The 10893-nt window shown below is 39.2% G+C and overlaps 1 protein-coding gene across 4 annotated transcripts in view; it reads left to right on the plus strand.

Annotated features, from left to right (window-relative positions):
* Positions 1-10474, plus strand: part of SLC13A4 (solute carrier family 13 member 4) — a 33828-nt gene extending 23354 nt beyond the window's left edge. For all 4 annotated transcript variants that reach the window (XM_064155540.1, XM_064155543.1, XM_064155544.1 and 1 more), the window contains 7 exons: positions 430-531; positions 1610-1711; positions 2741-2838; positions 4862-4992; positions 7135-7296; positions 8218-8355; positions 8981-10474. In XM_064155540.1, the coding sequence (XP_064011610.1) occupies positions 430-531; positions 1610-1711; positions 2741-2838; positions 4862-4992; positions 7135-7296; positions 8218-8355; positions 8981-9118 (871 nt within the window). In that variant the 3' untranslated portion in view covers positions 9119-10474. The remainder of the gene's footprint in view (positions 1-429; positions 532-1609; positions 1712-2740; positions 2839-4861; positions 4993-7134; positions 7297-8217; positions 8356-8980) is intronic.
* Positions 10475-10893: the final 419 nt, after the last annotated feature.

The raw sequence follows: 10893 nt of genomic DNA on the forward strand, positions 1-10893 counted from the left end.
TTGGAAAGTATACAGTTGTTGAATTAAAAAATCTGATAGCTGGCCTCTCTCACAGTCTCTCCACATGATGTAGCCTTTGTAGGTTTCTGACAGCAGAAAAGTCTGTCCACTGCCAGTTGTTTGAGGAAGGCTACACAAATCCCAGCCTCAGTTTGAGATGGCTCAGTTATACCAGTTAGTATTAGTCAGAACAGCCTAGAGACCTTCCCAGTATGTCTGTGATTGATTCTCAGAAGATCTGGAAACAAGACTATGCAAAGATCACATGCAGTAATTTACTTTTCCATTGCCATGAGACCTTGCCCCACTCATCTCTCCCAACAGCCACTGTCATCTGGAATTTTCAGTTTGCCTCATTGTTATTTTGAAATAACTTTTTTTTCCCCCTTTGGATGCCTTTGTTTAATTTTACTGTGCTATTTACCTCAGTTTTAAAGAGACCTGTTCCATGAGCAAGAAGAAGAAGACCAAAAGGGAAGAAATGTCAGAGAAAAGAATTCAAGAAGAATATAAGAAACTGGGAAGTGTTAGGTAAAACACACTTGTCTTCATCAGGAATTTGCCTTTGGAGACAGGACTATCCTCTCATATTGCCCTCAATGTTGCCTTTAGCTTACGTAGATTATTCATAAACTGCCAGCTCTTTCCAAAGACTTTGTTACAAACATGTATTTATTTACTGATGTATTTATTCCTAAAGAAATCAGAAGCAAAAGGAAAAAAATCAGGTTTATAACAGAGTTCAAAGGCCATCCGAGTCAAGATTTGTCTCTGCCTTTAAATTTAATCACTAAAGCATCCCCCTTCCCAATTCAGGCACACACTTATTTTGGTGGATAGATGTTCACTGTTAGCAAATGTATTCTCCTATGCCATGAGATGCCTAGCTCCCCCAGCTGACCATAATCAAGTGGCAAGAGATGTCTCCTGAAAAGGTTATTTTGCCAGATTTCTCTTTTTTAAAGACATGACACCTCATCAAGTCCTTTCTTCCCAAAATATTGAGATGTTGTTCAGCTGAAATGTTGAGAGATCACCTTGCTGAATACGATGAACTCAGAATCCAGACTGTTGTTCAGACTATGCCTAAGTATGATACCAGACATAATTTAAAGCTATCCTAAAGTACAGAGTATACTCAAGTCACCTTATATTTTTCCCATGTATTTAAAATATCTATGCAAATTTGCATTGTCATTTGCTCTTATGCTTTCTAAACTTAGAAACATGCAATAGAAAGCATGTGTTGTGGAATAGCAATATGAATTTCACCTTCTAAACACATTTAATCAGATAATCACGCAGACACAAAGTAAGCATTTATAAATATTTCCCTCCAGGTCTTACCAAGGAATGCTTGAATTTCAAATACAGATGGATATTTTTAGCCTATTTTTTACCAGGTTTAGGTCATTCTCAGTTGGGAGCCAAATGCAGAATTATTCAAACTAATCTGTCTTTCCATTTTCTGTGTGCTTTATATCCTGTGTGTTTTACATAATTTTTATGAGATCAATTTCTACTTTCTTCTTACTTCTGGGCCTCGTTTACAGACAGACCTTGAATTTAATTCCTAGCTTCTTTTTATTTTTTTTTCTTTTACTTTTAGATATCCTGAGATGGTGACTGGATTTTTCTTCATTCTGATGACCTTGCTTTGGTTTACTCGTGAGCCTGGCTTTGTACCAGGATGGTCATCTTTTTTTGAGAAGTAAGTGATATTTATTCCCTTAACAATTGCACAAGAAGATGACCTTGCTTCTAGTCACTTTCTGCAGTAATTTTTGCTTTTATAACACCATCAGCCACTTTTAACAAGGAGGTGAAAAAATGCAGCCTTTCTTCAAAAAATGGGATTTTGCTTTTTAAGCCGCATCTGTTCACATGTTAACAAGTTGCATTCTTTTTCAGCAATCAGTGAGTTAAAGAGCAGAAGTAAAATAAACATATTTTAAATGGAAAAAATAGGAGAGTTGGATCTGAAAATAAAACAGCACATTCACAGAGAAGCTGTCACTTGGAATACATTGCAAATATGGGTTTTTTTTCAATTTTATTTTTAAATAATAATTTTTTACAAAAACTATTTTTCTCAAGATAGATTTTATTCAGAAAATATCTTTTTAAATTAACACAGAAGCAAATAATTTCTCTTTTATTTTAAATAATGTTGAAAAACATATGATTAAAAGTAACTACAACAGACAATGCATATAAAAGAATAAGCTATTTGAACTTACATTTTCTTTTTTTTTTTACTGAATCCTCATTTTGACAGAAAAAATACTTTATAATACTGAGATTTTCTGAGGATCTCTACAGTTTGGCATTACTCAATAGACTCTTTCAACATTTAATTTAAAGTCAATCTACAGTTCACTTCTAAAGAATATCTTCGATTTGGGCTTGTTCCCCAGAATATGTTTACTCTTTCTTGCTTTTTGTAAATACACTATTTCTCTGCCTCTGAGTTAGTAGGTATGTAAACCAAAAGGAATTTCTTTTTCACTGTAATGTTAAGGATTATTGAGCAGTGACTGAATCTGGCTACAGGATTCAGTTTAATAAATGGAAAAAAAATCCAATTTGTATCCTTGATATGGAGGAATATTTTTCTAGTGGGCTGTTAATAAGATTTCAGAAGTGGAAATACAATTTCACCTGTAACAATTTGCCTGTAATTGGTTTGGAAATGTAATTGTTAGTGTGTTTTTATGATAGTCTACTGTTTTTTTCCTAGGAAAGGCTACCGGACTGATGCCACTGTCTCTGTGTTTCTTGGTTTTCTCCTTTTCCTGATTCCAGCGAAAAAGCCATGTTTTGGGAACAGGGGAAAAGGTGAGGAGGATGCAGCAAGATCTGGCACATTTTCCAGTGCTTTTAATGACATTTTCCTGCTCTTCACAAAACATTCCAAGAAGAGATTTTTATTGTGGGAGGTCAAGGTTCAGTTTCTTCTCTGATACCAGCCCTCCCTATATCAAATCCCCCTCTTGTAATAGAGGCTCCAGAACTGGATGCAGTACTCCAGGTAGGGTCTCACCAGAGTGGAGTAGAGGGGAAGAATCACCTCCTTCGACCTGCTGGCCACACTTCTCCTGAGGCAGACCAGGATCTGGTTGACCCTCCGGGCTGCAAGTGCACACTGCTGGCTCATGTTGATCTTCTTGTCCACCAGCACCCCCAAGTCCCTCTCGTCAGGGCTGCTCTCCAGCTACTCACTGCCCAGTCTGGACTTGCACTTGGGATTGACTCGACCCAGATGCAGGACCTTGTACTTGGTCTTCTTGAACCTCATGAGGTTGACTTGTGTCCAACTCTCTAGCCTGTCCAGGTCCCTCTGAGGCTAGCATCCACAGAAAGGAACCAATTAGCTTAGTGGTCAGATCAATGGCTTGTAGGCATGAGGAAAGACTTCAGTTCTTGCTAGCCAGGGCTGATGTCCATCCTTAAGTCATGTAAGAACTGGATGAGAACATGTGAGAACAAATGACATAAAAGCAGATGGACTGCACTTGCATTGGGAGTTTTTCACATGTAGGAGTGCTGCTGGTGCAGAAGCTGTAATTGGTATAAAAGGTAATGGTGTAGAAGCTTTGCTCACGTCCAGGTAAATGACATCAGTTGCTTGGCCCTCGTATATTAATGTTGTGACCTGTTCATAGAAGGCCACCAGGTTTGTCAGGCAGGATTTGCCCTTGGTGAAGCCATGCTGATTGTACCCAATCACCTCTTCACTATTTTCCTGTCTCAGTAGTGCCTCCAGGAGGATCTGCTCCATGATCTTACTGGGCACAGAGGTGAAACTGACTGGCCTGGAGTTCCCTGGCTCATCCTTCCTACCCTTTTTGAAAATGGGAGTTATGTTTCCCCTTTTCCAGTCAGTGAGGACTTCACCAGACTGCCGTGACTTTGGCAATATAATAGAGAGGGGTTTAGCAGCCTCATCCACCAGTTCTCTCAGTACCCATGGGTGTATCCTGTTGGGTCCCATGGGCTTGAACACTTTCAGGTTCTTCAGGTGATCACGACCCTGATCTTCACTTATGATGGGCAGTTCTTCCTTCCAGTCCCTGCTATTATCTTCCATGACTCCAGGAGTGTGGCTGGAGGCCTTTGCAGTGAAGACTGAGGTAAAGAAATCATTGAGAGCCTCAGCCTTTTCCATGTCACTTGTGAACATTTCACCTGTTTCCTTTCTGAGGGTGCCCACACCTTCTCTAGGCTTCTTTTTACCATTAATATACCTGTGAAAATTCTTGGTATTCCCTTTGACCTCCGTGGCTAGATTCAATTCAAACTGTGTCTTGGCTTTCCTAACCGGATCTCTAGCTGCTCAGGCAGCTTTCTTATATACTCCACGACAATCTCAAACTCTTAATTAAAGAAAATACCCATGCATCTAAAAAAACAATGTCCTCAGATAAAAGCTAGGACATTATTGCACTCTATCAAGCTGCATGTCCTGCTGGAGAGAGAAAATACCCTTGAGAAAACAATCCCATTGTACCTCTGTTTTTATAGTCTACAGATATTTTACATATGCATGTATAAAACAGAGCACACAGTCCCTCCAAAAGCTATATAGTGAAACACAGGGGTTAATAACTATTGCCATCAACAGAGCAACCAAAGGGAAGTCGGAAGATTTGAAAGGCACATGCTGCATCTTCAGAGTCTGAGCTAACCAGAGAAATAGATTATACAGTTCTTCACCTCTCTCACAGAGTTCTCAAAATAAGTCACATGGATATTTTGTGACTCCTAGTAGTGTTAAAAATGTAGAGATCTCTGTCAAAATATCAATGTAATAGTGTTCATACACTTGCCTCTTTTTTTTTTTTAATTTTTTTATATATAGGTGATCATCAAAAGTCAACAGACATTAGCACACTGGAACCCATCATTACCTGGAAGGACTTCCAGAAGACTATGCCCTGGGAGATTGTAGTGTTGGTTGGAGGAGGTTATGCCTTAGCAGCTGGATGCAAGGTATGGATTTAGATTCTCCTTTGCTAAAAAAAAGTATAAACTTGGGCATTTATCCCTTTGCATGCTCACCAGTTTGGATTTTTAATGTGGATACTCTCTGCCTTCAGTGGATAGTGATCTAGCTAACAGAAAGATGACTAGAGCTCAAGTCTGTTGTGTAAGCATCTGCCATTTCAGATGCTTTAGAACAGGGGTCCTCAAACTTTTAAAACAGGGAGTCGGCTCACTGTCCCTCAGATACTGTCAGGAGCCAGACTATAGTTTGGAAAAAAATGAATGAATTCCTATACACACTGAACATATTTTATTTATGCACAAAAAACAGGAAAAAGAATGCAATATTTAAAATTAAGAACAATTGTAATCAACAAAACCAAATAATATTTCAATGTGAACTACGGGCCTGCTTTTGGCTAATGAGATGGTCAATGCTGGGTTCTATATTTGTCACTGCTAGTCACAGCAAGTGATGCAAGTGTTCATCAGTTAGTCTGGATCTGATTGAAGATTTCAGATGTTTCATTTGGGAAAAAGTCTGCTCACAGATATAGACACTGCCAAAGATGGCTGCAATTGTTCCTGAGATTATGATATGTCTCTGAGGGAAGAGATGCATAGAAATTAGTAAGGCTGCTTGATTTGAATGCATCTTTCAGTCAGTCACAAGTCTGTAGTTCGGCCAATTCCATTTGGTAAATCGGATCAACAGTTTCAACGTCAACAGAAAATGGGTTCCAGAAAAGCTCTATGTCCTGTTCATGGAGATGAAGCTCTTTAAATCTAATTTGAAACTCCTTTCACAACATTTTTAGTACATCCATGCATGGGTTTTTTTGGGGAATGCAACTGCTGTTTTTTCTGCAGACAGGTTTTGAGTTGTGGGGAGATGGCAGAAGTTTTCCTCCTTTACTTGGTTAATGAGCAGGTCTAATTTGACTTGAAATGCTTCCACATGTGAATATATATCACAGATGAGCTTCCCCTTTCCTTCAAGTTGGACATTGAAATTGTTGAGTAGCTCTGTTATATCTGTCAGGTGTAATGCAAGGTGCCATTTCCATTCTGCATCTTTGAGCTCTGGTACTTCTTTGTTTTTAGAAAGTGTAAAATCATAAACCTGTGGAAGTAAGTCCTAATATCATTTCAAAACTCTCCCTCGACTCAGCCAATGGACATCTGTGTGGTACAGAATATCTTCATAGGCAACATTTAGCTGAGACAGAAATTCCTGAAACTGTCTGTGGTTTAGTGCATGAGCTCTAATGAAGTTAACACAAGAAACCACAATTTTCATGACAGAGTCCAGCTTCAGTGATTTACAACACAGTGCTTGTTGGTGGATGATGCAGTGTCTGACTATTGGATGTGAGTGGTTGCATTCATCCACCTCTTTGTTAAAGCGTGCAACCAATCCTTTCATGGACCCCACCATGCTAGGAGCACCATCGGTTGTCACACTGAATAGTTTACCCCAGTCCAGCTCCAAATTATTCAAAGTTTGGCAAACTTCTCATAGATATCCTCTCCTGTAGTTGTTCCTTTGATGCTTTTCAGTGTAGCAAGTTCCTCTGTGACTTCGAAAGAATCATTTGTCCCATGAATGAAAATTAGAAGTTGTGAAGAATCACAAACATCATTGCTTTTGTTGAATGCCAATGAGAAATGGGAGGAGGAGGAGGAGGAGGATGGGGCGGCGGCGGCGCTGTTTGTAGCCGAGAGGCACCCCAAGGTGGAGGGGGGGGGGGCCAGTCGAAGACGAGGCGCTGGCTCCACATCTAGCTCTCCTGTAAACTCCTATATTTAAACAACCAAGTCTGTGTATTTTAATCTCAAAACAAATTCTATCCAGAACGTGCAATCCTTCATCATCAGTGTTCAACCCACATGTTGAAGAAGGAGACCAGCCTACTTGCCTCTTTAATGTTATTTGCTGCCAAATGTATCTCTCTGTTATTATGGGCACATATTTATCAGGCACTGCAGTAAAATACAGTTTACTGAACAAAAGGAAGTGCAGAAAGCATTGACTTAAACTTTACTTTCTGGTGAGATTCTCTGATGCAAACTGCCCCAAAGAGAAGAATCTGTTTTACAAGCATATAAACTATTTAGTTATTCTTTTTGCTTCTGTTCTTCCCCCAGACCTCTGGCCTCTCTGTGTGGATTGGACACCAAATGCTCTCCCTGAGCAGTCTTCCGTACTGGGCTGTAACCCTGCTGGCCTGTATTTTGGTGTCCCTGGTAACAGAGTTTGTTAGTAATCCAGCAACCATAACCATTTTTCTGCCTATTTTATGCAGCATGGTAAGTAAAACCAGTGATATTTTTAGTCTGTCATTCTATAATGGACCAGCAGTTACAGAAAAAAAATAAATTCTTTTATATGATCTGAAGCAGAATGCAGGTCATGTTACTCTATTATAATAATTTTATGTGATTGTCCCAAAGTACAGTATGTAAACAGTTGTCAGGAAATATGAATATACAATTACATTAAAATAAGCAATTGTGTTTGTATGGCCTATGAGTTCAAATTTACCTATGTTGCATGCAGAAAGAGACTTAAAGAGAAAATTAGTGCAACACTGACAGTAGCCTGTTAATACAGTCTCTCTTTTTTGACTCCTTCCAAAATGAAGTTAGCATTGTGATATCTTTCCCTTTGATTAGAAAACTAGGCCAGAGCAATGTAAATAAAAATGCCAAAATTCACCACCACTGGAGGCTGCAGTGAGAACAATTCTTTAGACCCTCATAAAGAATATTGCATCATCACTTCTTATCATGTGAGTTTTGACCACAAACAATTTTCTTAACTACTGTTCAGGAGGACTTTATATGACAGTGTCAGTATCCTCGGCAACTGAAAGAACTAAGTGCTTCATGTCAATGTATTGTGACTTCTCTTGGATGAAGGCTGAAGCAGCAGTGTTAAGATCCGGAAGACACAGCACAGAATGTAATGGGAGAAAGGCTGCCTAGTGGTAGCAATCTCCAACCTCATCTCAGGAAACACCCTTAGAGTATGACCAGCTTCAAATTAAAGCACTACTGTTACTCTAAAAAACAAACAATAAAACATGTCCACACTTAAGTTGAGAAATTAAGCAGGTGAGATTCACAGAATCTTATGTCCACATAAAGAAGAGAGGTTCTGTTCATCCTAATTGTGAGCAGCGGCTTTTATTGATTAAGTGAAACACCTCTCCTCCTTTCTCTTTCCAGTCAGAAACCCTGCTTATCAACCCTTTATACACCTTGATTCCTGTCACCATGTGTATCTCATTTGCGGTGATGCTGCCAGTGGGTAATCCTCCAAATGCCATTGTCTTCAGCTATGGGCACTGCCAGATTAAAGATATGGTAAGTCTTAAGATTGGGCACATCCTCCCATGCTTCATGCAACTTCAACACCTTGTCCCCACACCCTGCAGCCAATGATAACAATGATTATTTTGGTGCCAATATAAAGTCTTAGTGATCTGCACTGATGTAATGTGACTGAGCTATCAGGTTAAGGACATCCACACATCTGCTGCAGGATAGGCATATTTCTCAGCTTAATTTTTATGAAGGCAATAGTCTAAAAAAGGTATCAAAAGTACACAATCCTTTGCCATGATCTATTAAGACAAACACCAAAGGCATGAGAAATTAGATTTATTACATAGCTCCATAGGAAGTTATGCAGTTATCACCTTGCTATGTGTGGTATAACACTCCATTCTGACTCTCTGAGAATTTCAAGCAAGGAACTCAACATTTTTCCAATTACCTGCGTCAACTTCTCGCTGTCACTCTTGAACACTCCCGCAATGTAAACTCTGATACACAGTACTGTGGGGGGTTTTGGCTCTAGAAATCAGTACACATAATTTTTCACACTATATATGTCAGTTTAAATACATGTATACACCCTACTTTTCCATGTTAACTACTTTTGATCAAGTTGTCATTGATTGTGTTCTGATGCCTTTTATTTTTGTAGGTGAAAGCTGGGCTGGGTGTAAACCTGATTGGCTTAGCTGTTGTCACAGTGGCAATCAACACCTGGGGAATTAGACTCTTCCAGCTGAATACTTTTCCGGAATGGGCAGCAGTCAGCAATATCACTAGCCAAACATAACCTCTAATGAAAACATAAAAAGGAGGGAAAAAAAAACCAACAACAAAAAAAAGCAAACTAAGTACAAGACCAAAGCAAATTGGAATAAAACATTACACTTATATTTGACATACAAAAGTGTTTTTTTTTTTACATAGATAGAACTAGGATCTGTAGGAAAACCATGAAGAAAATCCACAAGGAAGTCTTCTGCACAAGTTTGTCAGCTCTGAAAATCAGTGTGAGTTAAAAGAGGAGATAAGCTTTGCTCTATTGTTGCTTTCCCTATGATACTATAACTGAAAAAACCCACCCTGTACTCTTTGCCTATGGCTTTTTTACACCCTAGAACAGTAATGTAGGACTTGTAAAATAGAGGATATAAAATTCCAATGACAGAAGACAAATACACATACACTGCTGAACTCAGAAGTAGGATATTCAGTTGTACCACTGACTTCTATAGAGAATGAAGGATGAATCTTACTCTCAAATCCAGAGTTCCATAAGTCTGCTTTTTCTAATGGCAAATAACTATTATTCTTTTGAAGTAACTCATCATGGTGTCAGAAGAAACCACTTTCCCACCTAACCTATATGGCCTAGACAGAAATAGAGCTACAAACCACCAGCTACAGCACTTCAAAGGGATACCAGAAACTACCAAACAGATAAGAAGGATTTTTTCCCCCCACAGCCCTGGTTATGGTATTTAATATTTCAGTTTCTGCTTTGGAGGGAAGAGCTTCAGAAACAGAGAGAAAGTTTGTCCAATACCTTCTTTCCTTACCATTGTTCTGCATTGGTAGCTGTTCCAGCAGGGGAAGCTGTGACCAGCAAAACCTTACCAGGCCAACAGACTCATTGCTCTCCTGTCTTTTCAATTCCACTGAAAGAGAAAAGTACAATCTCATCCAAGATGGCACTGAGTGCCACTCCATGAGTAAGAAGGGAGGGGGCTGAAGTGGAGTGGTGCTGGTGTATCTCCTACTTGTGTGCATTCACTTGGATATTACACCCACCTGCTCTCTAGCAGCCCAGAGAACAGGAACTTCAAATGTAGGAAACTGTGACACAGAGCAGATGACTACCAGAACAAAAGACCACTCTGTTTTATTACCTGCTAAGTGAATGCTCTGCTTTTCTGACTAGATCTCTCTGATACTCAGTAAACCTCTTATTGTATTATGTTCCTGATTTTAATGATTTCTTTAATGTCAGTATATTTAACATGTACAGTAGAGTGGTTGGATATCATGTAATCACACTCTATATACTTTAATTTTTATGCTTTGCTCTTACACTATAGGCTCTTTGGATGTTAGCATGACTGTCTATTCTTCAAACATAAAATGTCAATAAAATAAATTATTCACTGCCGCATATTCTGATGGTCTATGCAAATATAAATAGGACATATTTCATTTCATAACCTAACAAGCCCTTAGGGAAGTAGTGTTTGTTTACTGCTTCAGGATCACACAGAATGGTAGCAGTTGGAAGGGACCTCTGGAGATCATCCAGTCCTACACCCCTCACCAGAGCAGGGTCACCCAGAGCAGGATGCACAGGACAGCACCCAGGCAGGCTTTGATTCTACCACCTCTCTGGGCAGCCTCTTCCAGTGTTCCACCACCTTCAACCTCCTCAGGTATAGATGGAATTCACTATGTTCAAGTTTATGTTGACAAAAGCATTTCTTAACCTTCATACAAAAGCAGGTTAGCAAGACAATTGCTATTCATGTACATTAGGTTTTGAGAAACAAAGTGTTTCTGTGAATCAATGGTTCAAAG

Source organism: Pogoniulus pusillus, chromosome 15, assembly GCF_015220805.1.
Source record: "Pogoniulus pusillus isolate bPogPus1 chromosome 15, bPogPus1.pri, whole genome shotgun sequence".
NCBI lineage: Eukaryota > Metazoa > Chordata > Aves > Piciformes > Lybiidae > Pogoniulus > Pogoniulus pusillus.